The sequence below is a fragment of the Salvelinus fontinalis genome, chromosome 21 (genome assembly GCF_029448725.1).
Source record: "Salvelinus fontinalis isolate EN_2023a chromosome 21, ASM2944872v1, whole genome shotgun sequence".
Taxonomy (NCBI): Eukaryota; Metazoa; Chordata; class Actinopteri; order Salmoniformes; family Salmonidae; genus Salvelinus; species Salvelinus fontinalis.
The window spans coordinates 35270651-35298636 of NC_074685.1; the positions used below are offsets into that span (position 1 = coordinate 35270651).

The 27986-nt window shown below is 41.5% G+C and overlaps 1 protein-coding gene across 1 annotated transcript; it reads left to right on the top strand.

Moving 5' to 3' along the window:
• camk4 (calcium/calmodulin-dependent protein kinase IV) lies at window positions 1-27852 on the top strand. Its single transcript, XM_055875010.1, has 11 exons — window positions 1-866; window positions 18413-18491; window positions 18601-18663; window positions 18770-18852; window positions 18948-19020; window positions 21139-21229; window positions 21493-21567; window positions 21923-21998; window positions 22633-22759; window positions 23613-23765; window positions 26054-27852. The coding sequence occupies exons 1-11, from the start codon at window positions 745-747 to the stop codon at window positions 26216-26218; spliced, it is 1107 nt and encodes a 368-aa protein (XP_055730985.1). The 5' UTR covers window positions 1-744; the 3' UTR covers window positions 26219-27852.
• The last annotated feature ends 134 nt before the right edge of the window (window positions 27853-27986 follow it).

Genomic DNA, 27986 nt, shown 5'->3' on the forward strand with positions numbered 1-27986 from the left:
AGGGTACCAAAAAATGTCTGCAGCATTGAAGATCCACAAGACCTAATCACTGCTAAAAAGGTCCTTCAACCAAGTACTGAGGGTCTAAATACTTGTGATATTTCCGGGCGTTTTTTTTTTTAATTGCTAAAAATCCGTTTTTGCTTTGTCATTTTTGGGTATTGTGTGTAGATTGAGGCAAAAAAAACAATAGAATCAATTTTAGAGTAAGGCTGTAACAACAAAATGTGGGAAATGTTATGGGGTCTGAATACACTGTATGTGGTAGGCCTATTTTCATGTCATAAAAAGCAACACAATTATGTCTGGTAGTTATGGTAACATGACGTGCTTGATTGTGACCTCAGGTAAAGGTAACTCAATTGTTTTTGGATGTTAATCCAGCGACAGTAAGACCCGGTGGAAACCCTCTAACGCAGACTCCACTGTCTGCACACTTTCCTTTACACTGAGTGCAATATGGTAGCAATGCTGGGCTGGAGGCTGTGAATAATATGCATTTAGGACCAAGCTCATTACGCTACCCGGTCTTTTAAATGGTCTTGTAACGCATATTAGATTCTTACAAAAGGCTGTTTTTTTTGCTGCTTTGGAGAAGATAACGGTCTTACGCGCGTCTCTATCACAGCTTGACCGTATACAACTCGATTTTCTTCAAACCACTGTAAGTAATTGAGTCAAGCCTTGAATCGCCGCAGGGGAGACGAGCTGTCAAGATACTTAAATCCGTTTGGATAGCTGGTAATGCTTAAAGTCACTATGCTCTCGTCCAGAGCAGGGGCAACCCCAGCTCCAGACTACTGGATAGATGGATCGAAGAAAGAGATCTTGGCTGACTACTATGAGTTGGAGTCCGAATTGGGACGGTGAGTATCATCTCTCTACAGTACTACTGTATTCAGGTTTCTCATGTTTTCATTGCCTTGATATCGCCAGGAGTCGCGTTCGGATGATCTTCTAGTCTTTTCAATCTATAATTTTAATAATGTATTAGTTAGTGATCGAAGGACATGCAGGAAATGGTATTGCATCTATTATATAAACACTTCTTTTCAATGGAAATAAAATCTGCATACAACCCAGGAGAGAATGCATTCGGTTACCACAATTTCCTGCCAAGATTAGCATCCCCTGATGTTTTTGCTAAAGAAAACGATTATTAAAAACAATCTAAAAATACATAATTGTCATCTAAATAATTGATATACAAATAATTGACAAGGCTATAAAAAGTTATGTAATATAACTGTCAATTTCCATCCTACCCAACCTGGTCAGAGCATTTAGTAATATTCTGTAGTAAATACGACACTTTCTATTTAGTATGATACGTTACGTTTTGCATGGTATGTATTCATTTGTGGATTTCCATCACCCATTTCGTATGATACCTTGCATTCGGGAAACTATTCAGACCCCTTGAGTTTTTCCACTTACATCGCTCACGAATGGCACAGCGGTCGAACTCACTGCATCTCAGTGCTTGAGGCGTCACTACAGACACCGTGGTTCGAATCCAGGCTGTATGACATCCGGCCATGATTGGGAGTCACATAGGGCGGCGCACTATTGGCCCAGCATCGGCCGGGTTTGGCCATCATTGTAAATAAGAATTTGTTCTTAACTGACTTGCCTAGTTAAATAAAGAAATGCGTTAACTTGCAGCCTTATTCTAAAATTGATTAAATCGTTTTTTTCCCCCATCAATCTACACACAATACCTCATAATGGCAAAGCAAAAAGTGTTTTTTAGAAATGTTTCAAATCTATTAAAAGTTAGTAAACTTAAATATCACATGTACATAAGTACTCAGACCCTTTACTCAGTACTTTGTAGAAGCACCTTGGCAGCGATTCAACCCTGGAGTCTTCTTGGGTATGACGCTACAAGCTTGGCACACTTGTATTTAGGGAGTTTCTCCCATTATTCTATGCAGATCCTCTCAAGCTCGGTCAGGTTGGATGGGAAGTGTCGATGCACAGCTATTTTTCTCTCCAGAGATGTTCGATCGAGTTCAAGTCCGGGTTCTGGCTGGGCCACTCTACCATAAAGGCCTGATTGGTGGAGTGCTGCAGAGATGGTTGTCCTTCTGGAAGGTTCTCCCATCTCCATTGAGGAACTCTGGAGCTCTGTCAGTGACCACCGTGTTCTTGGTCACCTCCTTAACCAAGGCCTTTCTCCCCCGATTGCTCAGTTTGGCTGGGCGGCCAGCTCTAGGAAGTCTTTGTTGTTCTAAACTAATTCCATTTAAGAATGATGGAGGCCACTGTGTTCTTAGGGACCTTCAATGCTGCAGACATATTTTTTTTTGTACCCTTCCCCAGATCTGTGCCTTGACACAATCCTGTCTTGGAGCTCTACGGACAATTCCTTCGACCTCATGGCTTAGTTTTTGCTCTTACATGCACTGTCAACTGTGGGACCTTATATAGACACGTGTGTGTCTTTCCGAATTATGTCAAATCAATTGAATTTACCACACGTTGACTCCAATCAAGTCGTAGAAACATCTCAAGGATGTTCATTTGAAACAGGATGCAGCTGAGCTCAATTTTGAGTCTCATAGCAAAGCGTCTGAATATTTATTTAAGGTATTTTACTTTTTTACAATTTAATCCATTGTAGAATAAGGCTATAATGTAACAAAATGTGGAAAAAGTCAAGGGGTCTGAATACTTTCCGAATGCACTGTATGTTATGAATGACAATTCGTATTATATTAAGTTCCGAATTTGTAAAATGTCCGATATTTTACGAATTCGCAAACATATGATATGTTACAAATTCTAGCTAGTAGCTTAGGGGAAGGGTTAGCTGAAAGGGTTAGGGTTAGGTGAAAGGTTAGCTAAAAGGTTTAAGGTTAGGGCAAGGATTAGCTAATATGCTAAGTAGTTGCTAAAATACTAAAGTTGTCTGTGATGAGATTCGAACTCGCAATCTTTGGGTTGCTAGACGTTGACCTTTTTGCTTTAACCTCTACTGAGCACCTACCCCGGGTCCGGGAGCACCCCCCACCCCCCCCACACTGATTAGCATCGCTAGCATAGCGTCACAATTAAATAGTAGCATCTAAATATCATTAAATCACAAGTCCAAGACACCTAATGAAAGATACAGATCCTGTGAATAAAGCCACCATTTCAGATTTTTATAATGTTTTACAGGGAAGACACAATATGTAAAGCTATTAGCTAAACACGTTAGCAAAAGACACAATTTTTTTACTCCAACAGTTTTTTTCCTGCGTCAGTAGCTATCACTAATTCGACTAAATAAAAATATATATAGCCACTAACCAAGAAACAAGTTCATAAGATGACAGTCTGATAACACATTTATGGTATAGCATAGTTTTTTTTTGAAAAATGTGAATTTTTCAGGTATAAATCACAGTTCTACATTGCAGCTGCAATCTGAAATAGTGCCGACGCAGCCAGAACAATTACAGAGACCAACGTCATATAACTAATTACTTGTCTTAAAACATTTCAGAAAAAATACACAGCGTACAGATATTGAAAGCCCAACATCTGGTGAATCCAAACAATATTTCTGATTTATTAAATGTTTTATAGCGAAAACAAAATGTAGCGCTAAATTAGCATAGCCACGCCAGCCAGAACCAGCTGGGCGCCGCCGACCAGTTCACATGCACGACAGATATATGAAATAACATCGTAAATTGGGTCTTACTATTGCTGATCTTTCATCAGAATGTTGATCAAGGTGTCCTTAGTCCTGATGAGTCGTTCAATCCATTCATAATGGCAACTTTCCCTCTTCATTTAGCATATGTACTGGTCGACTGGCCAAAGAAAAAAAGTCACAGAACGGAACATGGCAAAACTCCCGAAAAAATTCAAATAATCTGATTAAACTATATTGAAAAAACATACATTAAGATGATATGGTCACATGTATCAAACAAACTTCGAGACGGAGATAGTTTTCATCCGTAACGGCAGCAAAACAGAAGACAATCACACCTACAAATCGCGCGATTCAGAGAACCGGAAGTTGTCGGTCACGCCAAAGAAATAGGTCTTATTTCACGTCAGTACAAGATAAACAAAAAATTTCTCCTCTGACGTCCTCTTGACACCCAGAGGAAGACGAATGAAGTGTGTTTCGGGTCATAGGTGGCGTGACCATATATAGGCAGAGCGTTGAAGCGAGCATACACATCTTGCATTCTTCTTCTTGGTCAGGGAAAGTGCTGTCAAATGACTTCTGTTTCACTTAGAGACAAAATTGAAACGGTTTTAGAAACTATAGATTGTTTTCTATCCAATGGTATTAATTATATGCATATAGTAAGAGCAATAATTGAATAAGAGGCAGTTTAATCTGTAGAGGAAATTATGCTAATGCGAAAACAGCACCCCCTGTATTCTCAAGAAGTTTTAAGTAACCATACCAAATGTAACATATGGATATGGAGTGTCTTGGATTTGCGTACAGATTAATACGAAAAGCTCTGAGACCAGGCTGTCATACCGGTAATTGTCCTTTTATGACCATGGTCCATTGGGAAAAACACAACTCTGTTTGGTCATGTTTATCCTCATAGCACTTTTCTGTACAACTGTAAACACTTCCAAAGAATGAAAAATAGATACAAAGAATTTTTGCTTATCACTTTTGCTCGCTAGTTATAGCTTAAAGCGGTACAATTAACGTATTATCCTGATTTGAGATACTCTGTGGATTACATAAAGCAAGTCACCTACCAAAACAGTCTCCAGGCAATGACATTGTGAGAGACTAGCAGTAAGTTTTACGTTTTAATGTCACATGCACAAGTACAGTGAAATGTCTTAATTGCTAGCTCTAAACCCAACAATGCAGTAATCAATAACAATGTAATTGTCACGCCCTGACCTTAGTTATCTATGTTTTCTTTATTATTTAGTTTAGGTCATGGTGTGACGAGGGTGGGGTATGCTTGCTTTGTATGTCTAGGGGTGTTTGTAAGTCTAGGCATATGTGTGTCTATGGTGGCCTGAATTGGTTCCCAATCAGAGGCAGCTGTTTATCGTTGTCTCTGATTGGGGATCATATTTAGGTAGCCATTTTCCCTTTTGGTTTTGTGGGTTCTTATTCTATGTTTAATTGCCTGTCTGCACTAGCCATATTAGCTTCACGGTTCGTTTTGTTATTTTGTTTGTTTTGTTCAGTGTTCATTCTTTAAATAAAGAAGAATGTACACTTATCACGCTGCGCCTTGGTCTCCTCCCTACGACGGCAGTGACAGTAATACTAAAAATAACAAGGTAGAACAAAAACACACAAGATATGAAAATAAGAAATAAGCAGCTGATTTCATGGCAGATTATAACACATTCAGTAGGTGGTCTGGTGACATTAAATGGACTGGTGCATGTGTTGTTTTTATTTATTTCCTTTAAGCCTTACATTCTGAACACCTAACTGAGGTGTATATTTGTTTACTTGGATCCCTATTAGTTTTTGCAGCAGCAACTCTTCCTCCTGTGGTCCACGAAAAACACAAAACATGACAAGTAACATAACACTCATACACTGATAGACAGGGAAAGGCATACAATAGGCTACAGTATTAAAGGAGCAGTATTGATCATGCACTGACACTGCTTTATATGGCTCTGGCTGTGCCGCCACAATCACATGATGAGAGCCCTACTCCATATTCATAACTAATTGTATTATACAAGGCAGTCTGATAGCATCGGGACAACAGTTGCACTCAAGGATCTGCCACTGAGCCCTAACCATTGGTATGGAATGGAGAGAGGGGATCTAATGCATAGAATCAGGGAAATTAGAGCCATCTACAGAAGTCCCATAATGGACCTGCTTCTGCCCATGCTGCTGTTGGTTGTGAGCATGGAGATGGTGGCCTGTTGAGTTTGAATTAATTCAAGTTGGTAATTGATTTTGGTAAGATGAAATAGGGGATATTGTATTATATTTAGGGCTGAACATAGGCTATCCATATCTGTTGGCTCAGGGGCAGGGCCGGTGCCAGAAGGAATCAGTTGGACAGGCAAGGGGTTGAATAGGGGGGCATGTTTCTTTCACAGGACCTCCTATGTGTGCAAGCGTATGCACATGGGAGTAAATATCATAGGCGGTGTGTGAGTTTCACGTTTGGGGAAGCTTACAATTTATCATGTCATTTATACCGATTGGAATGGCAGTTGTGATTATTTTTATAGACATATGCGCATTTTCATCGAACAGTTTCATTTCAATAATAACCTTTTTAGTTTCTCAAAATCATTGTCTCCAAGTTAATCAGAAATATCTGAATTAAAAAATCTTAAAGTAAAAATGTAACTTATGCGAGAGCACCAGCCTCTGCTATATGGACACGTTGATGCACCGTGATCCATTGGCAGCTAAATAAATTAGCTAATGGAACTCAGACAGCCTAAAGCCAATAACCTCCATCGTCAACTAAATAAAATATATAGGCCTAAAGCCAATAAATAAAAACAGTGTAAAATATCCCGATGAAAATGCAGGTTCTTTTAATTGCATTCATCTATCTACTCCACCTGTCTGCCTCCCTTTTAATCTGTCTTGAGCTGTCTCTAGTGAAGTGAAACATTGTATCAAATCTGTGAGGACAGACGCTGAGAGACGAGAAGCAAGGAAAGGGACCGAACATTTTTAATAAATAATCGACAAACAAGGACAGCATCTGGACAGGGGAACAAAACGACAATATGCTGACACAGGGATTAAACCGATGAACCGACAAATATAGGAGGGACAATCAACAAAGTAATGGAGTCTAGGTGAGTCCATGGACGCGCTAGTGCGCGTCACAATGGTGACAGGTGTGCGTAATTATGGGCAGCCTGGCGTCCTCGAGCACAAGGGAGGGGGAGTGGGAGCAGGCAAGACTGTATCCCCCCCTATCCCCCCCAGGGGCGCCACTATGCGTCCCACCTGAGCGAGCCTGAAGGGCCGGCCCGAGACATGGGAGTCAGATGAGCCGGCTCAGGCGCGGGAGCCCGACGACCCGGCTTGAGGCATGACGTGGGATGGTAGCCTGCCGAGCCAACCGAGGCAAGGAAACCTCTCGAGTCAGCTAAGGCGTGGAAGGCCAACAAGCCAGTTGAGGCACCCCTGGTTCATTCGGCAGTCACCAACAAAAACAAAAAACTCCCTGATGCTTCAAATATTGGTGTCAGCATTCTGTGAGGACAGACGCTGGGAGCCGAGAAGCAAGTACAGGGAGTGAACATAAATAAATAATCGACAAGAAACAAACAAGGACACCGTCTGGACAGGGGAAACAAAACAACAGTATGCTGACACGGGGATCAAACCGAGGAACAGACAGATATAGGAGGGGCAATCAACAAAGTAATGGAGTCCAGGTGATTCCAAAGATGCTCTGGTGCGCGTAACGATGGTGTCAGGTGTGTGTAATAATGGGCAGTCTGGCGCCAGGGAGGGGGAGCGGGAGTAGGCTTAACACAAATCAATCAACTGTTTCCGGCCTGAAGCTGTCCTTAGGGAACTTGCAGCATTGTATCACCTAGCCTATTCCGTGCTCTCAGATTTATCCAGCCCAGTGAGCTCGGGACAGACAGCAGTTTTTTATAACGTTTCCACTGGATATATTGGACCATCAGATCATGCTATTTTGCTCTTTCACACCGAGGCTTGATGATTATCGAGGCAGGGAGAGTGTTGGAAAGATTTTTTAAATACTGTGAGGAACTAATATCATTCTCAATAGATGTTAAAAAACAGACTTTGTTGGTTTACTGTCTGAGGTGAAGAAAAACGTACTGAGAAGCTCAGCTTATTAGTGGTAGATGTGGTGTGTTAAATGGGCACTTTCCTACATTTGCGTGAAGCAGGCCAGCTAGGCTTTTTCTATGCATGCTCTGGCGTGCGGGTTCCCTCAACAGTATCAGGACAGAGTAAGCAGACACATGCTCATTGCTCACATGGAGCACTGCCAACATTTTTGGGGGGATGGTTATGAAATAAACCAAAACTTGTATCTCACAAGTGTAGCAGATTGTGAACAATGCAAACAATGTTACACTGCGAGAATGAGAACGATAAATTACTGTAATTAATACATGTATTAACAGAAATGTATAGAACCAAATGACAGGGATTAACGGTACATTTACTAGGCCTACTGGTGACATACAGTACCAGTCAAAAGTTTTGACACACCTACTCATTCTAGGGTTTTTCTTTATTTTTACTATTTTCTACATTGTAGAATGATAGTGACGACATCAAAACTATGTAATAGCATATATGGAATCAGTGTTAAACAAATCGAAATATATTTGAGATTCTTCAAAGTAACCAACCTTTGCCTTGATGACAGCTTTGCACACTCTTGGCATTCTCTCAATCAGCTTCACCTGGAAGGCTTTTCCAACAGTCTTGAAGGGGTTCCCACATATGCTGAGCACTCTCAATTGAGTTGAGGTCGAGTGATTGTGGAGGCCAGCCTGGAGGTGTGTTTTGGGTCATTGTCCTGTTGAAAAACAAATCATAGTCCCACTAAGCGCAAACCAGATGGGATGGTGTATTGCTGCAGAATGCTGTGGTAGCCATGCTAGTTAAGTGTGCCTTGAATTCTAAATAAATCACAGACAGTGTCACCAGCAAAGTCTCTGTGGTTCATATGAACTCCAAGATGAGCTATCCCCACGCACTCTGTGCAATGAGAGGGGAGGTGGCACAGGCTGTGGTCCCCCCTCCCCAGATGTTTGTTGTGACAACAGTACCTACCCCAAGTGGGGCGGTCAATCGGGTTACGTCACTGGTAGCCGAAAGTATGCAGCCACAATCGTTGCTGACATGTGTACAAAATCGAGCACACCGCCATGCAATCTCAATAGACAAACATTGGCGGTAGAATGGTCCGTACTGAAGAGCTCAGTGACTTTCAACGTGGCACTGTCATAAGATGCCACCTTTCCAACAAGTCAGTTTGTCAAATTTCTGCCCCATTAGAGCTGCCCCAGACAGCTATAAGTGCTGTGATTGTGAAGTGGAAACGTATAGGAGCAACAACTGCCCAGCCACAAAGTGGTAGGCCACACAAGCTCACAAAATGGGACCGCCAATTGGTAAAGTGTGCAGCGCCTAAAAATCGTCTGTTCTTGGTTGCAACACTCACTCAGTTGCAACATCAGCACAAGAACTGTTCATCGGGAGTTTCATGAAATGGGTTTCCATGAACGAGCAGCTGCAAACCATGCGTAATGCCGAGTGTCGGCTGGAGAGGTGTAAAGCTCGCCACCATTGGACTCTAGAGCAGTGGAAACTCGTTCTCTGGAGTGATGAATCACACTTCTAGCAGTCCGGCGGACAAATCTGGGTTTGGTGGATGCCAGCAGAATGATACCTACCCGAATGCATAGTTCCAACTGTAAAGTTTGGTGAAGGAGGAATAATGGTTTGAGGCTGTTTTTCATGGTTCGGGCTAGGCCTCTTAGTTCCAGACAAAGGGAATCTTAACACTACAGCATACAATGACATTCTAGACGGCCATATTCTGTTTCAACATGACAATGCCCCAATGCACAAAGCAAGGTCCATTCAGAAATGGTTTGTCGAGATCGGTGTGGAAGAACTTAACTGGCCAGCTCAGAGCCTTGACCTCAACCCCGTCGAACATCTTTGGGATGAATTGGAACGCAGACTGTGAACCAGGGCTAATCGACCAACATCAGTGACCGACATCACAAATGCTCTTGTGGCTGAATGGAAGCAAGTCCCCTCAGCAATGTTCCCACATCTAGTGGAAAGCCTTCCCAGAAGAGTGAAGACTGTTATAGCAGCAAATGGGGAACAAACTCCATATTAATGCCCATGATTTTGGCATGAGATGTTCGACGAGCAGGCGTCCATATACTTTTTGCCATGTACTGTAAGCTGCGGGTGTTTGAGCTTTGGTGCCAAAATAAAGGAATGGTTTCTTTTTCAGAGCTCTCTGGTGGACATTTGAATGTTCCTGCTGGGGCTTTTCGTGCAGGGCCATTCATTCTACACCCTGAAAGTGTATATGGCATCTTTTCCAGCCTTTTGCTAATCCTGCTTGTGGTAGAGTGCTTTGTAAGCAGCGTCTTTCCCATAGGATTGTGCAGGCTTTTTCTATGGCAAAAGGCAGGAATTAGCTAACAGTGTATGTGCCCACTCAATTAAAGGGTTGCCTGTAGGAGATACTGTAAAAGTATAAATGCCACATGTAAAGTGTTGGTTCCATGTTTCACGAGTTGAAATAAAAGATCATATAAATGTTCCACAATATACACAAAAAGCTTATTTCTCTTGAATGTTGTGCACAAATTTGTTACATCCCTGTTAGTAAGCATTTCTCCTTTTCCAAGATAAGTGTGGCATATCAAGAAGCTGATTAAACAGCATGATCATTACGCAGGCGCACCTTGTGCTGGGAACAATAAAAGGCCACTCTAAAATGTGCAGTTTTGTCACACAACACAATACCACAGATGTCTCAAGTGTCATGCTGACTGCAGGAATGTCCACCAGAGCTGTTGACAGAGAATTGAATGTTCATTTCGCTACCATAAGCCGCCTCATTTTAGAGAATCTGGCAGTACGTCTGTGATGGATATAATTTGTTATTTTCTAATAACCAATGTATGTGTTCATGCAAGTGACTGACTGAATGAATTCTCACTATCTGTATCTGCTATTTGCAGTATGCTCAGACCCTTGTTTTGAGAATGAAAGATATGTCAGTTTTTAGGACTCAACTTAGAGAGACGATGCATGACCCAGTATTGGTTGGTCACATGAATGAAGCAAACGTTAATTATGAATGATGAATAAGCAAAATTATGCAAATGTAACTTGTCTGTATATAAGATAACTAACGGGACTGCCCCGGAAGAGCTCCTGATCTTGGTGCTTTGAGTTGGTTGGAACCTCTCCAGCACGCTGATAATAAAGAATGATTCCTTTAAGATTGACTTTGAGTGTCCCTGTGTAGAATTTCCATGACATGTCCAACCGGCCTCACAACTGCAGACCACGTGTAACCACGCCAGCCCAGGACCACCACATCCGGCTACTTTACCTGCAGGATCGTCTGAGACCAGCCACCAGGACAGCTGATGAAACTGTGCACAACCAAAGAATTTCTGCACAAACTGTCAAAAAGCGTCTCAGGGAAGCTCATCTGTGTGCTCGTCATCCACACCAGGGTCTTGACCTGACTGTAGAGGGCAAATGATCACCGTTGATGGCCACTGGCATGCTGGAGAAGTGAGCTCTTCACGGATGAATCGTGGTTTCAACTGTGCCGGGCAGATGGCAGACAGCATGTATGGCGTCGTGTGGCCGAGCAGTTTGCTGATGTTAACATTGTGAACAGAGTGCCCCATGGTGGGGTCATGGTATGGGCAGCATAAGCTATGGACAATGAACACAGTTGCATTTTATCGATGGCAATTTGAATGCACAGAGATAACGTGACAAGATCCTGAGGCCCATTGTAGTGCCATTCATCCACCGCTATCACCTCATGTTTCAGCATGATAATGCACAGCCCCACAAGAATCACAAGGATCTGTACACAATTCCTGGAAGCTGAAAATCTCAGTTCTCCCATGGCCTGCATACTCACCAGACATGTTACCCATTGAGCATGTTTGGGATGTTCTGCATCGATGTGAACGACAGCGTGTTCCAGTTCCCGCCAGTATCCAGCAACTTCGCACAGCCATTGAAGAGGAGTGGGACAACATTCCACAGCCCACAATCAACAGCCTGATCAACTCTATGCGAAGGAGATGTGTCGCGCTGCATGAGTGTTAGGAGAATTATGTTCTCATGTTCTTTAACCAATTCAATTACTCAGTCTGCTATTTCAGGATTTGTAGGATACTGATAGAAATAAAAACAGACAGAGGCTCAGTCTACAATAGTCAAATGTTTATTCACGGGAACATTCTGCCTATCATTTCCTGTACATTGGTCTATATACCTCACATTTCATCATAAATGTCCCTCCTCTCAGAAACAATGACAATATAGTTCACAATTCTTCTTCTCATACATTGTCTGCCACCTGTTATACAATCTACTACAAGCCCAAGGTCTCTCCCCTCCATTGGTGGGGATAGAATGTCCTGAAAGGAACACAGTAGTAGAGCTTGTCTGTCGATAGCTCCTCTTATCTCATACATTGTCTCACACTTGCACCCTGCTTACATACTAAAAACGAACAAAAAAGTCCTTGTACTAGTTCTGACTAAAACTACACACATCAGATTCAGATTTATGATTCTAATACATTTCATACAATCATACAGTGACAGGATAGAATCCTGTTAGTTATAGTTCTACGTTAAATGTATACATCATTTAGTCATTATTCATTAAAAAACCATAACAATGAGGCAAATGGTGGTCACACCAGATACTGACTGGTTTTCTGATCCATGTCCCTACCTTTTTCTAAAGGTGTCTGTGACCAGCAGATGCTTATCTGTATTCTCAGTCATGTGAAATCCATAGATTAGGGCCTAATGACTTTAAAACGGCTCAATTGACTGATTTCCTTATATGAACTGTAATTCAGTAAAATCTTCGAAATTGTTGCATGCTGCATTTTATATTTTTGTTCAGTGTATTTGTGCTGCGGGAAGTTGGGAATCACCACAGACTTTTGTGAGGTTTTATCGCCTGAATGTCGCTGCCCCCAGTGTATGTAGCACACAGTGTGCTTACAGCTGGGACAGGAGAAGGTCATTGGGCAGCACGCAGATTGCACAATACCCCGGTACAGCAGGTTTTGCTGTCCGGTTGGAAATTTGGGTAGTCTGCCGTGGGCCGTTTCATTTGGTGTCCGCTGGGGTCGGCTTTGAGCGTGATTTCATATCCCCATAGCTGTGTTGTACCAAGTTGACCGACTGAAAAGGAACGTACAGTTATGACCATACCTACTGTTTCCTGAAGGAGGGAAACGAGGTTCAACACCCCGTTTCCCTCATTCAGAGATCAATAGCTAGTCATAACTGTATGTTTTTTCCTACTCAATTCACATGGTCTGGAATAACTACTAGCCCTAGTTATACCATCAGGCACATTTTAAAGCTGTGAACTTTTGAGTGTTCTCAGTCAGAGTCCAGAGTGAGCGACTGTGCCCTGAGTCTAAGCAGACAGGCAGCAGCCCCAGATGAAGGCATAATGTAGCTGAATGTACTGTACCTTGTCTTGCTCCTGAGAGTAGCAGCAGCATCTCTTCTGGGATGACATAATGTTGTGTGAGTACAAAACTGAAACAAGAGCAGCTTGTGTAATATATAGGCAGGCAGCATTGAGCTGCAACAGCAGAGAGATGCCTTCACTCAGATGACTTGTTTCGTTGGTTTAGAAAAGCTTATTGTGATTACTGGGATTGGAAAAAGACCCCGTAGTTTTTAAATTTAAGTTAATTTGTTATTTCCGTCCATGTTGTGTATAGCCATGTGACAGACACTGAAACCTAGGCTCTTTGAGGACAACCTTCAGATGTGCAAAAATAGGAATTCTTTGCCATCTGAAAGAAGCTTGTCAATATCCTACATTGTTCTACATTTGTCACACTTCATGCTGGAGATGTTACACATGTGATTGGATTTTGCCTGTTACTTATTAAAGCGGACGAGGTCCGTGTGGTTTCCAGGGGAAAATCATATTGTGCCATTCAGAGTGCAGTTGCTTATTATTATTATTATTACCCTCATCTGTGTCATCCTCTCCATGGACAGTTATCTTTATTCATCTAATTTGCAGCATATTAAGATTTTTGTAGAGAATTAGAGTAAGATGTAAAGGGACACTTGAACACCAATGTGAAGTTCATAAGAACATGTCTAACTGGGTGTCAAATGAAAGCTAAGAGTAAATAAATAAATAAAGGCATATATACCATTTGGAATAAGCAAAGGCTTTGATTTCTGGTCAAACAGATGGAAAATAAGTCTAAAGGTATTACAAATACAGCAAAACACAATAATGTTGAATTAAAGACCGCTGCCAACTAATATCAATACTTATATTTAGTTTTGGTGAAATGTTTCTGCCATCTGTATGTTTAAGAAACATTGCCTTGTGCCTTGAAATTCCGTAACCAACAACCCACATATCTTTAATATATTTAAACATTTCTCTCCCTCATGATGAGGGAGGATAATGAAAGTTCACAAAAGTAACAAGTGAAGGTAGACCTGTCAATTAGTTAGTGTTTTTACTAATATGAAATTTGTTTATTAATTATTAAGTGATTAAAACTCGAAATGCCATTACCAAATCGGTAACGGAATTTCCGAAGACTCGGTAACGGAATTTCTGCAATTGAATTGGTTGCAATGGAAGTCATAGTAGTCCCAGACCACAGTTGGGTTCACAAGTTTGGACAGCACAGTACAGAACAGCACAGAGTGCAGTAAAGAAAAGTAGAGTTCAGTAGAGCACACTAGAGTTGAGTAGACTGTACTGTACTGCACTGAACTCTACTATACTATATCACTCGCTGCTCCAGAGTGGCGCAGCGGTCTAAGGCACTGCATCTCCATGCAAGATGCGTCACTACAGTCCCTGGTTTAAATCCAGTCCCTGGTTCGAATCCTGTATCACATCAGGCCGGGATTGCGAGTCCCATAGGGCGGCACACAATTGGCCCATCGTCGTCCGGGTTTAGCCAGGGTAGGCCGTCATTGTAAATAAGAATTTGTTCTTAACTGACTTACCTAGTTAAATAAAGGTGATTTTTTTTTTTTTTTTTACAATGAAATACTCTTCTGTAGTGTGTGGTACTTTACTCTACTGAACTCTACTATGTTGTACTTTGATGTCCAAACTTGTGAAACATAGACGTCTATGATTTGTTAGGATTTGGTCTTGTCTGGACCAATCAAATTTGATTGAGGCAAAGGTCATTAAAATAATAGCCAGTTTGTAGAATAATACCCAAATATGCAATGGAGGATGTTACATATTTATACCTTTGTGTACCTATTTAGGATACATCATGAAGAGAATGACATTCATATCCATAATTATACATTTCTGTAGATCAAGGACCCATGATGAAACTCCGTTACCGCAATTACCTGGTATAAATCCACTTCACCTACTGTTTAAAACCGAAATTCTGCACAGTTCTTCCAGTAAATGTGATTTTGTTAAACTTTTAAATAAATTGTTTTTGTTTGAGATACATTTTAAGTAAAAATTTGAGTCCGTTACAGTGGAATTGTAACAGTAAATGAGTATGACAAACATGGACATTTCAAACATTTTAGCCTACCTAAAAAATTCCTTCCGTAAAGCAATATTGTCCCACCTAAAGTATTGTTGCATTTGGCTGCAAAATTAAGTCATCATTTATGGGAAAAAGCTATATGAGCTTGTGTTGTTCATTGATACTAAATGTTTTAGTATCAATGATGTGTTTGTCTTAGTGCTGTGGTTGGATATGACCATTCCAGAGTGAATATGATCCATTAGTCAATTAGTGGAATTCATCACTGATGATCTGGGATGGAGCTCTCTGGCCTTGATGTAGAAGACCCATCTGTTAATTAAATCCCACAACTGAATCTGATGATAGCAGTAGCTAATTTCCCTGTGTGTGTGTGTGTGTGTGTGTGTGTGTGTGTGTGTGTGTGTGTGTGTGTGTGCACATTTAGAAAAAAAGGTGGTCTCTACAAACTAAAAGGGTTCATCGGCTGTCCCCATAGAAGAACCCCTTGAAGAACAATTTTTGGATTCCATGTATATCCTTTTCCACGGAGAGTTCTACATGGAACCCAAAAGGGTTCTCCTATAGGGACAGCCGAAGAACCCTTTTGGAGTGCAGGACAGACCAGGGTCTGGATATATGCAGATCTCTGTACAGCTTTATACGCAGATCTCTTTTGCCCGTCCCTCTTGAGCTTAGTGTTAGAACAGACAGCAACAATAAGCTTCATTCTCAGGGTGTCAGCCTCCGAGGCTAAATGGCCTAGCATCTTGACTCATATGCTGTGTGTACAATGACTTTAGAATGAAATAACGCTTATCTCTTATCTTATCTCAACACAATGCTATATAATTAAAGTGTGAAATCAAGGAATAAGGACGACAGAAACAATGCAGGGAGAAGTTGAATTGGGAGGTGGATTTATAAAGTGGATGAACACATGCGTTGACTAAAATAAATGAATGGAATAAATTGGTAGTTTATTCAAGAACTGACTCAGATATTTAGACAGATTTTGTTAGACAATTACATAAGGAGGGCACATAGTAGAATATAGGCCTAACTATGTATTGATATAACTTTTGCAGTTCTTCATTGTATCGTGGCCTGTCTGTGTATTTCAAACTCTTACTCCTCTGCCAATTAATAGCCATTTTGACGTCAGATAGGAAAGTGGTCATTACACGTGCTCTCATACATCACAGAGAAGAAAGCAGGGCAAAGTCATAAATATAGATCCCTCTTTTCTGTACCACATTAAGATTTAATGATTTAATAAAATGAGGCATTGTAGAAATTACAGGGAGGGATCCAAAGTGGAGCGAGGAGGGTACACTAGGATGAGGTCATCTAGTCAACCGGATAACAATTTAATGATATTTTGTTATTAGTGTTAATTAGATTTGTGTTATTTGCTTAGGTAGGCCTTTGCCTTTGCCCCTGAGCTGCACAACAATAGTGTACAGTCCTTTGCCCCTGCACAACAATAGTGTACAGTCCAAGTCTAGTTTATCACTTGAATTCTCTCTCCTAAGACTCTTGGCTGCTGTTGTGGTTGGATTGAAGCTGTGAGCTGGCTGTCATGCCTGCCTTATGTCTGCTCACATGGACCTGCCGTGAGGGTATTTCCCACAGGAGGCAGGGAGGGAGAGGGGGAGAGAGAGAGAGACAATGTGGGAGATGAAAAGAGAGGGAGGAGGTTTGGGTGAGAGGCAGGGAAAAGAGAGAATGTGTGGTAGGGGCAGAGAGGCAGAGAGGATGTGTGTAGGAGTAAGAGAGAGAAAGGGAGAGAGGGAAGAAAGAAAATCTGTTCGGTATTTCTGGTGTAATGGTGAGTATCGAGGTCTGGACACCTAATGAGAGCCCAAGTGCTTTCTTCTGAACACAGAAGCTGCTTCTCTCTCTCTCTCTCTTTCTCTCTCTCTCTTAATCCCCCTCTCTCTTTCTCTCTCTCTCCCTCTCTGCCTCTTCCCTCTCCCCACTAATTTGTAAGCTGTGCTACCAAATTTGATTGATTTGCACATTGGAGGCGCTCCAATAGCCTACCTTTCTATATACTGCAGGCAGCACAGTATGTATCCCTCTTGCTTTCTTGAAGCCATTATAGCAATCTTCTCTTTAAAATGTCATATCAACTCCTCTGACAATAGCAGGGTCATGTTGTACCTGTAAAAGATGTCATATGCAAAGTGGAGCTCTATTCAGAACTAACAGTACTACTTATGTTTGAATAAATACAAAAAGTAGATCTTTAGTTGGCTTTGTAGCTCAGGGCCCTTATTTCAAAAGTGCTTATCTAGAATCATCCTCCCCTGTCCATATAACCGTATTCCGCACTCCTACTCTGGCAAGCCCAGGGCTTTTAATTACAAAGGAAACATAATTAATGACCCCGAGCTAGTGGCCAAGGTGACCGAACCGCTGAACACATGACAATGTAAAAATCAAATCAAACTTTATTTGTCACATACAACAAGTGTAGACCTTACCGTGAAATGCTTACTTACAAGTCCTTAACCAACGGTGCAGTTCAAGAAGAGTTATGAAAATATTTACCAAATAAACTAAAGTAAAACATAATGATGGTGTTGTATTCGTGTTTGGCCACGCAGTCGTGGGTGAACAGGGAGTACAGGAGGGGACTAAGTACACATCCCTGAGGGGCCCCAGTGTTGAGGATCAGTGTGGCAGACGTATTGTTGGCTACCCTTACCACTTGGAGGCGGCCTGTCAGGAAGTCCAGGTTCCAGTTGTTTAGTCCCAGGTTCCTTAGTTTAGTGATGAGCTTCGTGGGCACTATGGTGTTGAACGCTGGCTGAGCTGTAGTCCATGAACAGCATGCTTACATAGGTGTTGCTTAAATCCTGAAGGAATATAGGCCTAAGCTCCATGTTTGCCTACTAATGTTATAATTTATAGGCCTATGGGATTGTGGTGTAATTTGTCTACCTAGCGCTCAGATTTGAACGCGTCAGTATATAGAAAATACAGCATTGAGTTTCTTTGGAAGAATTGCCAACTGACGCTTCAGACAAACACTCTAGGCACTGTACGCAGCCATAATAGAAGTAAAGAAAAACCTCATCAAAGCCTATTCACCATTTCCTTGCGCTGTTTGCACATCGTGTCCCTACCCACTTGACAGTTGCTCTTGTATCTTAACTGTGTATTCCCTCTGCATTTAGGGGAGCGACATCCGTGGTGTGTAGATGTCGACAGAAGGGAACACAGAAGCCGTTTGCGGTGAAAACGCTGAAGAAGACCGTACGTTCTCGCTGTATATTCGCGGTAGAGTCTCAGTGTAGTCATTTTACCCAGAGACTACAACACGCTAAATGTCCTTCCTTAACCCAGTTCTGTTTTGTTTCTGCAGGTGGACAAGAAGATAGTAAGGACAGAGATAGGTGTTCTACTTCGACTCTCTCACCCAAACATTGTGAGTGTTCTACAGCACTTTTGGGCTGTCCTTGCAGAGAATTTACGATTGCTGTTGTTTTTTTTATTAATGCGGAATTTGTTTGTTTTTGTTTTACTTCTTCCAGATCAAACTAAAAGAGATATTTGAGACCCCATCAGAGATCAGTCTGGTCTTAGAGCTTGTGACTGGAGGAGAGCTCTTTGATAGGTTAGTTAACTGCCCTAATGGTCACACACACACACACACATACTCTCTGTACCATTCCTCTGTTACAACAATCACAACACATGTTATTCTCTCAGGGTTGTAGAGAAGGGCTTCTACACTGAACGGGATGCTGCTGATGCTGTCAAACAAGTACTAGAAGCCGTTGCAGTGAGTTGACTTCATTCCTCTGACACCTGTCAAAAAGTAGGCCGATAAATGTCTAGCAAACTCTTGACATACTGTAAAACCATCACACATTCACTTCGCCTGTCTCCTTATCTATACATTATAAAGGACAAAAGGGAAATAGAAAGCTTTTTCCGTAATCAAATCCCAAACTCACTGTCATTTGAACCAGCACTGTTGGATCAACAGTGGACACGGTTTAAGTTCACTTCATTGAGCTATCGCATAACCAAACGTTTGTCTCTCACTGAGCTATCTTTGACATCTTATCCCCATGGACCGAGCCATATGGCATTAACTTGTTAGTGTCTTGTAAGAGATCTCCTTCCATGATCCTCAGTTAGCAACAAATTGATGTTGCCAAGGAGATGAAATAGTAAGACAGGGAATTTTTAACACATCGAAACCAGCCTAGGACTTGGTGTTGTAGTCAGTTTACATGATGCAACAGCTGCTGTTTTCCCAACGGGTTGGCTCAGGGGAGGGCTTTTCTTAAAGTTTCCTCGTGTCGTTGAGCAAGTGCTGAGAAAGTGTTTGTTCCGTGTTGATTTGGAGTGATTTCTTTATGTTGTACACGGTCACTTGAAAGACAGCAGAGAGCTTCTGCAGTCTGTGTTACGTGACAAACTCCTTCTGGATATCTAGCTGACGTCCCAGTGGAGCATTGCGGCAGCCTCATTTCCCGCCAATCTCACTGACACATCTACACTTAAGTCCCCACTCTGTTTGGGACCGATTCCTTCGTTATAGGCAACTCATTAGGTGTCATCTTAGCATCACAATGTGTTGATTATTTTGGACACGTTATGCTGTGATAGCGGAGAATCCAGAGATTCTTTGTTACGTTTTTTTTACTATGTCAAAAGACGGTGTTAGGCTAATGTTCTTGATATTGATATTTCACCATTGCCTATGCGTCTCAAAATATTATTTGTCCTCCTTGGCCAAATACATCGGCTAGCCCACCTCTCAGGTAGGCCCTGCTTTACTTTCTCTGGCAGAAGAGCACCACAGTCAATGAGAATACACAGCTGTGTCGTTGGGGTACTGTACAAATAGCTTTTTTTTATGGTGCGATGGCATCCGTGGGAGGCCTGGGATGTGTGCGGTGTGTGTGTGTGTGGTGGGGGCTACTGTCTTTGCTCCTTTCCTCCTTCTCTTCTTCCATCCTTTCATCCCTCCCACCGGATGAGAGGAGAGGAGAATTCCCCTCTGACATCATAGAGAGGTCAGACCGGGGGAGGGGGGTTACAATACATAGTGTGTGGGGAGAAAATTACGCCTTCGTTCACTGTGAACAACATCTATTCAACTCTGTCATTCCCAAGCAGAAAATATGTCTGTTTTGTTGCGTAATAAGTGTGGCTCTTTCAGTGCGAACCTTGATGCTTAGAAATGTATTGTCAGTGCCAGTGGAATGGAATGTGGTTTTCTTTAACAGCTTGATGTTAAGAGTTTACACAAGAAACTTGGGATTTGGATATACACCCACCCACAGTGTGCAGATGATATAAAGTTCTACAATAGGTTGCTTTACAAACAGGTATCATTATCAAGGCAGTGGGCCATAGACTTGTCCGAGTAGGTCTACATCCATGACACTACAAAGTCTGAGAACACGTTGCTTTCCCTCACTCAAATCCCACCTTTGTCTTTCCAATGACCAGCGTTATCAAGGCAGCTGCCTTGTGCTGTTGTTTTCTGTGACTGTGCAGAATTCCATGGCCCACGCTGCCTTGTTTGATGAGTTACTGTGGTAGCAAAGGTGAAAGTCCTCGCTGAACCCCGAAACAGTTTAAAACATGCTTACACCCAGTACACAGTATCATAGAACATTGTTTAACGGTGTAAAACACTCTATTGGCAACAATAAGAAAGAGGTTGTGAAAGATCGTTGAACTTTGCATTTTGTTTATACATTTTTAACAGTGCACTATAGTGCAGGAATGTTACGGTTCTGCGTAGGAAAGGAACTGTGGGGGTAGATACCGCCCCAAAATCCCTAGCAGTCCAGCTCTATACTCGCCACCAGACAGATCAATAACACTATATATGTATAGGAGTCAGTCAGTTATGCTGTTGTCTTGTGTCTTTGGGCAGTACCTGCATGAGAACGGCGTGGTGCACCGAGACCTGAAACCCGAGAACCTCCTATATGCCACCTCAGCACCAGATGCTCCCCTCAAAATAGGTGGGTGCGTAAGTCAATACACTGTGGGATTCACTATGATTATCCCACAGAACATCCATTGAGCCTGAACAGACTCTGCTGTGCTATCAGATACAGAACTGAGATAATTGGGGAATCAATGCCAAAGATTCTATTATTTTCTTTTGTTTTCCATTCTATTGTACCAGTGTTCTAATCTATTCTACTATTTTATTATAATACCAGATCATGAGAACTTCCAGAAATAGGCATGATCTCTAATATAGCTCTTTGTCTTTTTGCAGCTGATTTTGGACTGTCAAAGATCATCGACGATCAGGTCACAATGAAGACAGTTTGTGGTACACCAGGATACTGTGGTGAGTTGTAACCGATGACTGTGATGCTATTTAATTCACTTGGAACAAAATAATAGACAGTGCCATTTCAGACATAGCAGATGTGCTGTTTTGGTCATGCCTGCTTTACCTGCCAAGTTTTGAGCAGAGATAAGTACCCTGAGGATAGTTTGCACTGTATATTGTAATATTTATCCACATACTACATAGTATGCTCTTCCTTGGATTAATTATTGAGTAAGAATTCCTTACTTTGTTTTTCATCTCTGTTTCTCTCCCTCCTCCACGTGTTGCCTCTCATCCCCCCCACATCCTGCGCTTCTCTTTCCTCCCCCCCCCCCCCCCCCCCCCCCCCTCTATCCTTGCCTCCCTCCAGCCCCAGAGATCCTGCGAGGATGTGCTTATGGACCTGAGGTTGACATGTGGTCGGTGGGCGTTATCACGTACATCTTGTAAGTGACACCAGCCCCTCAAAAGTGTACTGTAAACCGTGAATCACGTCATTGAAAATACATCAGTTCATTTTGACACCAAACAGTTTTGTTATTTTGTTAGCAGCAAACAACAACAACAAAATGCATCAATAATTTGTGTTCTTTATTTGATAAGAGGAAGTACAGACCTTTTTTTAATTGCATTTTTAGGCCATTTTGGTTTCTGGATCGAGGGTGTTGGTGCATTCATGTTTAAGAGAAGCTGAGTGTTTTTTATCTCCTCACATACTGATTGGTATACATAGTATGTGGGTGTGAGTTCCCCATTATACAGCAAGCAGGGAAATGGTAGTGCAACTGCAAGCAACAGCATTCAGAAGAAGCACAGACTACTAGTTAATTAATATTAAACTGTAAAAAATTACATATTTTGAAGGCACATCAATATGAGAGAAAAAGAGAGTGAGTTTCTTATTATTTTGTTCAACATTTAAAGGCAAACCTATGTGCGAGGAGGATTGCATCTCCAATAGAGTTGTAGCTCAGGCCCCTGCGGCTGTCAGAGCCTGTCAGACTGTGCCAGCCAGTGAATCAATAGACAGGAGCTGTCTGTGGTTGATGTATACCACATTTTTCATCCTCCCTCTGACAGGCTATGTGGCTTTGAACCGTTCTTCGATGATAGAGGAGACCAGTACATGTTTAAGAGGATCCTCAACTGTGAATATGAGTTTGTCTCCCCCTGGTGGGACAATGTGTCCCTCAATGCCAAGGATCTGGTGAGTTCTATTTATTGTTACCAGGGGTCCAGAGGTTACCACAGTTCCGCTGCCGGGTTGACATTTCCCCCTGGTACTTAGACCTAATTGATAAATCAGTAATTGGTGGAGAATGCAAACCTAGAATGCAAACCTTACCAGCATGAGGGTTCTCTTCTTGCCCTGTCGACTGCTGGCTTGGCTTCTGAAAAAACATAGTGTGCTGTACTTCCAGAACCCATTAGACCATGGGTTAAACAATGGCGAACGTGCATAAAGATGGCAGAATTCCAATACGACGTCATTGTTTTAGCACTATCGACACTGAGTTTTTAAACTACGGCACGTGATATGGTTCAATGTGCCAATAAATCTTCACAATCCTACTTGTTTTGGTTTTTCAAATTGCAGGTTTTTCAAATTGCAGCAGGGATCATTTATACTCTGCTAATGACCATACAAAAAAAAGAATAACAGAGAGCAATGTACAATAAGGTGAACTTAGCAAAACAAGGAATTTGTGGTAAGTGCATGGAGCGACATCTTTATGCACCTCTGCTTTTGGTTAGGCATATGGTTGCGTGCTGCATTGTAGCATTGGGTCAGGTGAACTGTTTCCCAGCTGAAGGGTCGGTGGGAGTGTGTCCATGTAGGTGTGTCTGATTTCTAAAATAAGATAAAAAGGAGGGTAACTAGACTACATCCATCTCCAACTGTATTTCTGTATTTTATCTACAAATTATGAACTGGGCCGACTTGTTATGGGGACCAAAAAAAACTGCATGAACAGCATCCAAGCAAATAATGAATTCAGACTCAGTCTCAGTGACCCAGTTACTAACCATATGCTACTGTATGTGCTGCTGTCCTGTAGGTGAGAAAGCTGATTGTCCAGGATCCAAAGAAGCGGTTAACGACCTTGCAAGCACTGCAGCACCCCTGGGTGACTGGGAAGGCAGTTAACTCAGCCCATATGGACACTGCTCAGAAGAAACTGCAGGAGTTCAATGCACGCCGAAAACTCAAGGTAGATACAAAAACAAATCCTCTGTCGTTTTTTTGTACAGTAGTTGAGGGCAAGTGGTACTATGTGTAATTTATTGATGTCTCGCCATTTTAAAGTAATGATTGTGTGCTTGTGTCAATATCCTTTGATTGAATACGGTTGAAGTCGGAAGTTTACATACACTTAGGTTGGAGTCATTAAAACTCGTTTTTCAACCACTCCACAAATTTCTTGTTCACCAACTATAGTTTTGGCAAGTGGGTTAGAACATCTACTTTGTGCATGACACAAGTAATTTTTCCAACAATTGTTTACAGACAGATTATTTCACTTATAATTCACTTTATCACAATTCTTGGAAAATTCCAGAAAATTATGTCGTGCTTTAGAAGCTTCTGACGGGCTAATTGACATCATTTGACTCAATTGGAGGTGTACCTGTGGATGTATTTCAAGGCCTAACTTCAAACTCAGTGCCTCTTTCCTTGACATCATGGGAAAATCTAAAGAAATCAGCCAAGACCTCAGAAATCAACTTGTAGACCCCCACAAGTCTGGTTCATCCTTGGGAGCAATTTCCAAACGCCTGAAGTTACCACTTTCATCTGTACAAACAATAGTAGTCAAGTATAAACACCATGGAACCACGCAGCCGGCATACCGCTCAGGAAGGAGACGCGTTCTGTCTCCTAGAGATGAAGGTCCTTTGGTGCGAAAAGTGCAAATCAATCCCAGATCAACAGCAAAGGACCTTGTGAAGATGCTGGAGGAAACGGGTACAAAAGTATCTATATCCACAGTAAAACGAGTCATATATCGACATAACCTGAAAGGCCGCTCAGCAAGGAAGAAGCCACTGCTCCAAAACCGCCATAAAAACACCATACTACGGTTTGCAACTACACATGGGGACAAAGATCATACTTTTTGGAGAAATGTCCTCTGGTCTGATGAAACAACTAGAACTGTTTGGCCATAATGACCATCGTTATGTTTGGAGGAAAAAGGGGGAGGCTTGCAAGTTGAAGGACACCATCCCAACCGTGAAGCACGGGGGTGGCAGCATCATTTTGTGGGGGTGCTTTGCTGCAGGAGGGACTGGTGCACTTCACAAAATAGGCAAATGGGTCTTCCAAATGGACAATGACCCCAAGCATACTTCCAAAGTTGTGGCAAAATGGCTTAAGGACAATAATGTTCAAGCTATTGGAGTGGCCATCACAAAGCCCTGACCGCATTCCTATAGAAAGTTTGTGGGCAGAACTGAAAAAGCATGTGCGAGCAAGGAGGCCTACAAACCTGACTCAGTTACACCAGCTCTGTCAGGAGGAATGGGCCAAAATTCACCCAACTTATTGTGGGAAGCTTGTGGAAGGCTACCTGAAACATTTAACCCAAGTTAAATAATTTAAAGGCAATGCTACCAAATACTAATTGAGTGTATGTAAACTTCTGACCCACTTGGAATGTGATGAAAGAAATAAAAGCTGAAATAAATAATTCTCTCTACTACTATTCTGACATTTCACATTCTTAAAATAAAGTGGTGATCCTAACTGACCTAAGACAGGGATTTTTTACTAGGATTAAATGTCAGGAATTGTGAAAAACTTGAGTTTAAATGTATTTGACTAAGGTGTATGTAAACTTTTGACTTCAACTGTATATTTGGAATGCAAGCAGATACAAACATATACTGAGTATACCAAACATTAAGAACACCTTCCTAATATTGAGTTGCAACCCCCCTTTTGCGTTCAAAACAGCCTCAATTTATCGGGGCATGGACTTTACAAGGTGTTGAAAACGTTCCACAGGGAAGCTGGCCCATGTTGTGTCAAGTTGGCTGGATGTCCTTTGGGTGGTGGACCATTCTTGATACACACGGGAAACTGTTGAGCATGAAAAGCCCATCAGCATCGCAGTACTTGCCACAAACCTGTGCTCCTGGCACCTACTACCATACCCTGTGTAAATGCACTTTCATATTTTGTCTTGACCATTCGCCCTCTGAATGGCACATACACAATTCATGTCTCAACTGCTTCAAGGCTTAAAAATACTTCTTTAACCTCTCCTCCCCTTCATCTACACTGATTTGAAGTGGATTTAACAAGTGACATCAATAAGGGATCATAACTTCACCTGGATTCACCTCATCAGTCTATGTCCTGGAAATAGCAGGTGTTCTTAATGTTTTGTATACTCAGTTTAAATGATTGCTATAATCTGTTGATTTATCTGCATAGTCAGAGTGGGCCTGCACATTAATCCTAAACTATGTCAATGAATGATGTGTTTGTTGACAGGCTGCCGTAAAGGCCGTGGTGGCCTCGTCACGATTGGGCAGCGCTGGCAGTCACGGCCACGCTGACAACAGCAAGAGCAGCAACTGCAACAGCGCCACCAATCAGGAAGGGGCACAAGAGGAGCAGCCACGGAACGATCAGTCACAGATCCAGGAAGGATCCTAACTGTGAATCTCCTCTGTTGTTGCATGTCACCCTGTGAAGCCATTCTACCCTCCTGTTGGACTGTGAAGTTTGAGAGGAACCATATATGGTCTCAGCTATACTGGAGATACTCCGCCTGGCTTTATTGCATGTGACTGATTAATTAAATGATGTACAACCATACTGATTCAGCACATTGCAACAGCATGCCACAAGTATTTGAAGTACACGTGAAATCAGAGTTTACGACTGCGCATGCCCATTTCTTAACTCACACAACAAGTAACTTCACTGGATCTATTCCATTATACCATGTCATAACTGCAAAATGACACCTAAGTGTTCACAGTATTAATTTGCCGGTTTATAAATTAATTCATAACGATGGTAATCATCATGATGCTCCGGTGGCAGAATATAAAAGTAACTTCACTGGATCTATTCCATTATACCATGTCATAACTGCAAAATGACACCTAAGTGTTCACAGTATTAAAGTAACTTCACTGGATCTATTCCATTATACCATGTCATAACTGCAAAATGACACCTAAGTGTTCACAGTATTAATTTGCCGGTTTATAAATTAATTCATAACGATGGTAATCATCATGATGCTCCGGTGGAGAATTGATTTAGGTTGATTTGCAGTAGTGGTTGAGTAGGCCTTCAGTATCTGTTTGGAGAACGGGTTGGACACATTTTTCAGATGGTCATAAACCTTTATTACAACTTCTAAGGAGAATGCCTTATTGTATCTTATTAACTGTGTTTTACACTCCTTTTGTAAGAAATATTTAGTATCTTGTTAAAGGTCCAATGCACCCGTTTTTATCAGAATATCAAATAATTTCAGGGTAACAATATCAATTAAAATGGTCGAAAGAAACAAATTGCTTCTTAGCAAAGACCAATTTCTCAAGCAAGAATTTTGCTAGGACTGTCTGGGAGTGATCTGAGTGGGGAGGGGAAAACTGAAAACTAGCTGTTATTGGTAGACAAAAGTGACGTTATTTAAAAGTGTAGAGTTGTTTTACCATTAAGAACTTTTTTTTTTGTATACCAAAATGGATGTGTACAACTGAAAAGGCACCCCAGTTTTTTTTTATTGCCAAATACACCATTTTCGTGGAAATGGACAAGTAGATATTCAGTGCCAAAATTGTTTGAGTCTGTTGCTTTATTCGATAATATCCCACCTCTGTCATATACAATGGAAGAGGCTGTTTTCTTGGTGCGAATATTTCTATCTCATTAATCCATTAACTGACATGCCTTGTAGTGGAATGTTTGTTTATCTACAAAGAAAAAGGTTGGCTGTGTATTGAATTTTAGCATGATTTTGCCTGCAGTATAAAGGAATGTTGTGGATAATATATGAACTGTATTCAACAAGGGTTGTCCTTTTGCATGTGGGAACTGCTGCGGTTGGCTGTTAAAATGCCCTATAGTTGACTTACATCACATGACAGATGTAATCTGTGTTAAACAGTGAAGTATTAGAGGCCTTCTGAAGGCCCCAAGACGTCAACTTGATATTAATTTTATATGCTCAAGGGAACATTTAATAATTCAGTGTTGTCTTAAAATGGTTACCATTAGGATTGATTTGGTATGGACTGCAGGATAAAAAATAAAACTTTATGAAGTTGTAAGTTCGAGTGGTTTTGTATATCTGACAGCTTATGTACTTTTTGAACCAATAGTTTTATCAAGTAAAGAATAATGGCAGTATCCTTAACATATTGTTTTATTAACCTACCATTTCCAGTGTTTTCGATTCATTGTA

What these genes read in the sequence shown, in the direction of transcription:
- camk4 (XM_055875010.1), top strand. Translation starts at nt 745, where the DNA reads ATGCTTAAAGTCACTATGCTCTCGTCCAGAGCAGGGGCAACCCCAGCT. An exon ending in CCCTCAATGCCAAGGATCTG is followed by an intron (nt 22,760 to 23,612) that starts GTGAGTTCTATT and finishes GCTGTCCTGTAG; the next exon opens with GTGAGAAAGCTGATTGTCCA. An exon ending in ATGCACGCCGAAAACTCAAG is followed by an intron (nt 23,766 to 26,053) that starts GTAGATACAAAA and finishes GTTTGTTGACAG; the next exon opens with GCTGCCGTAAAGGCCGTGGT.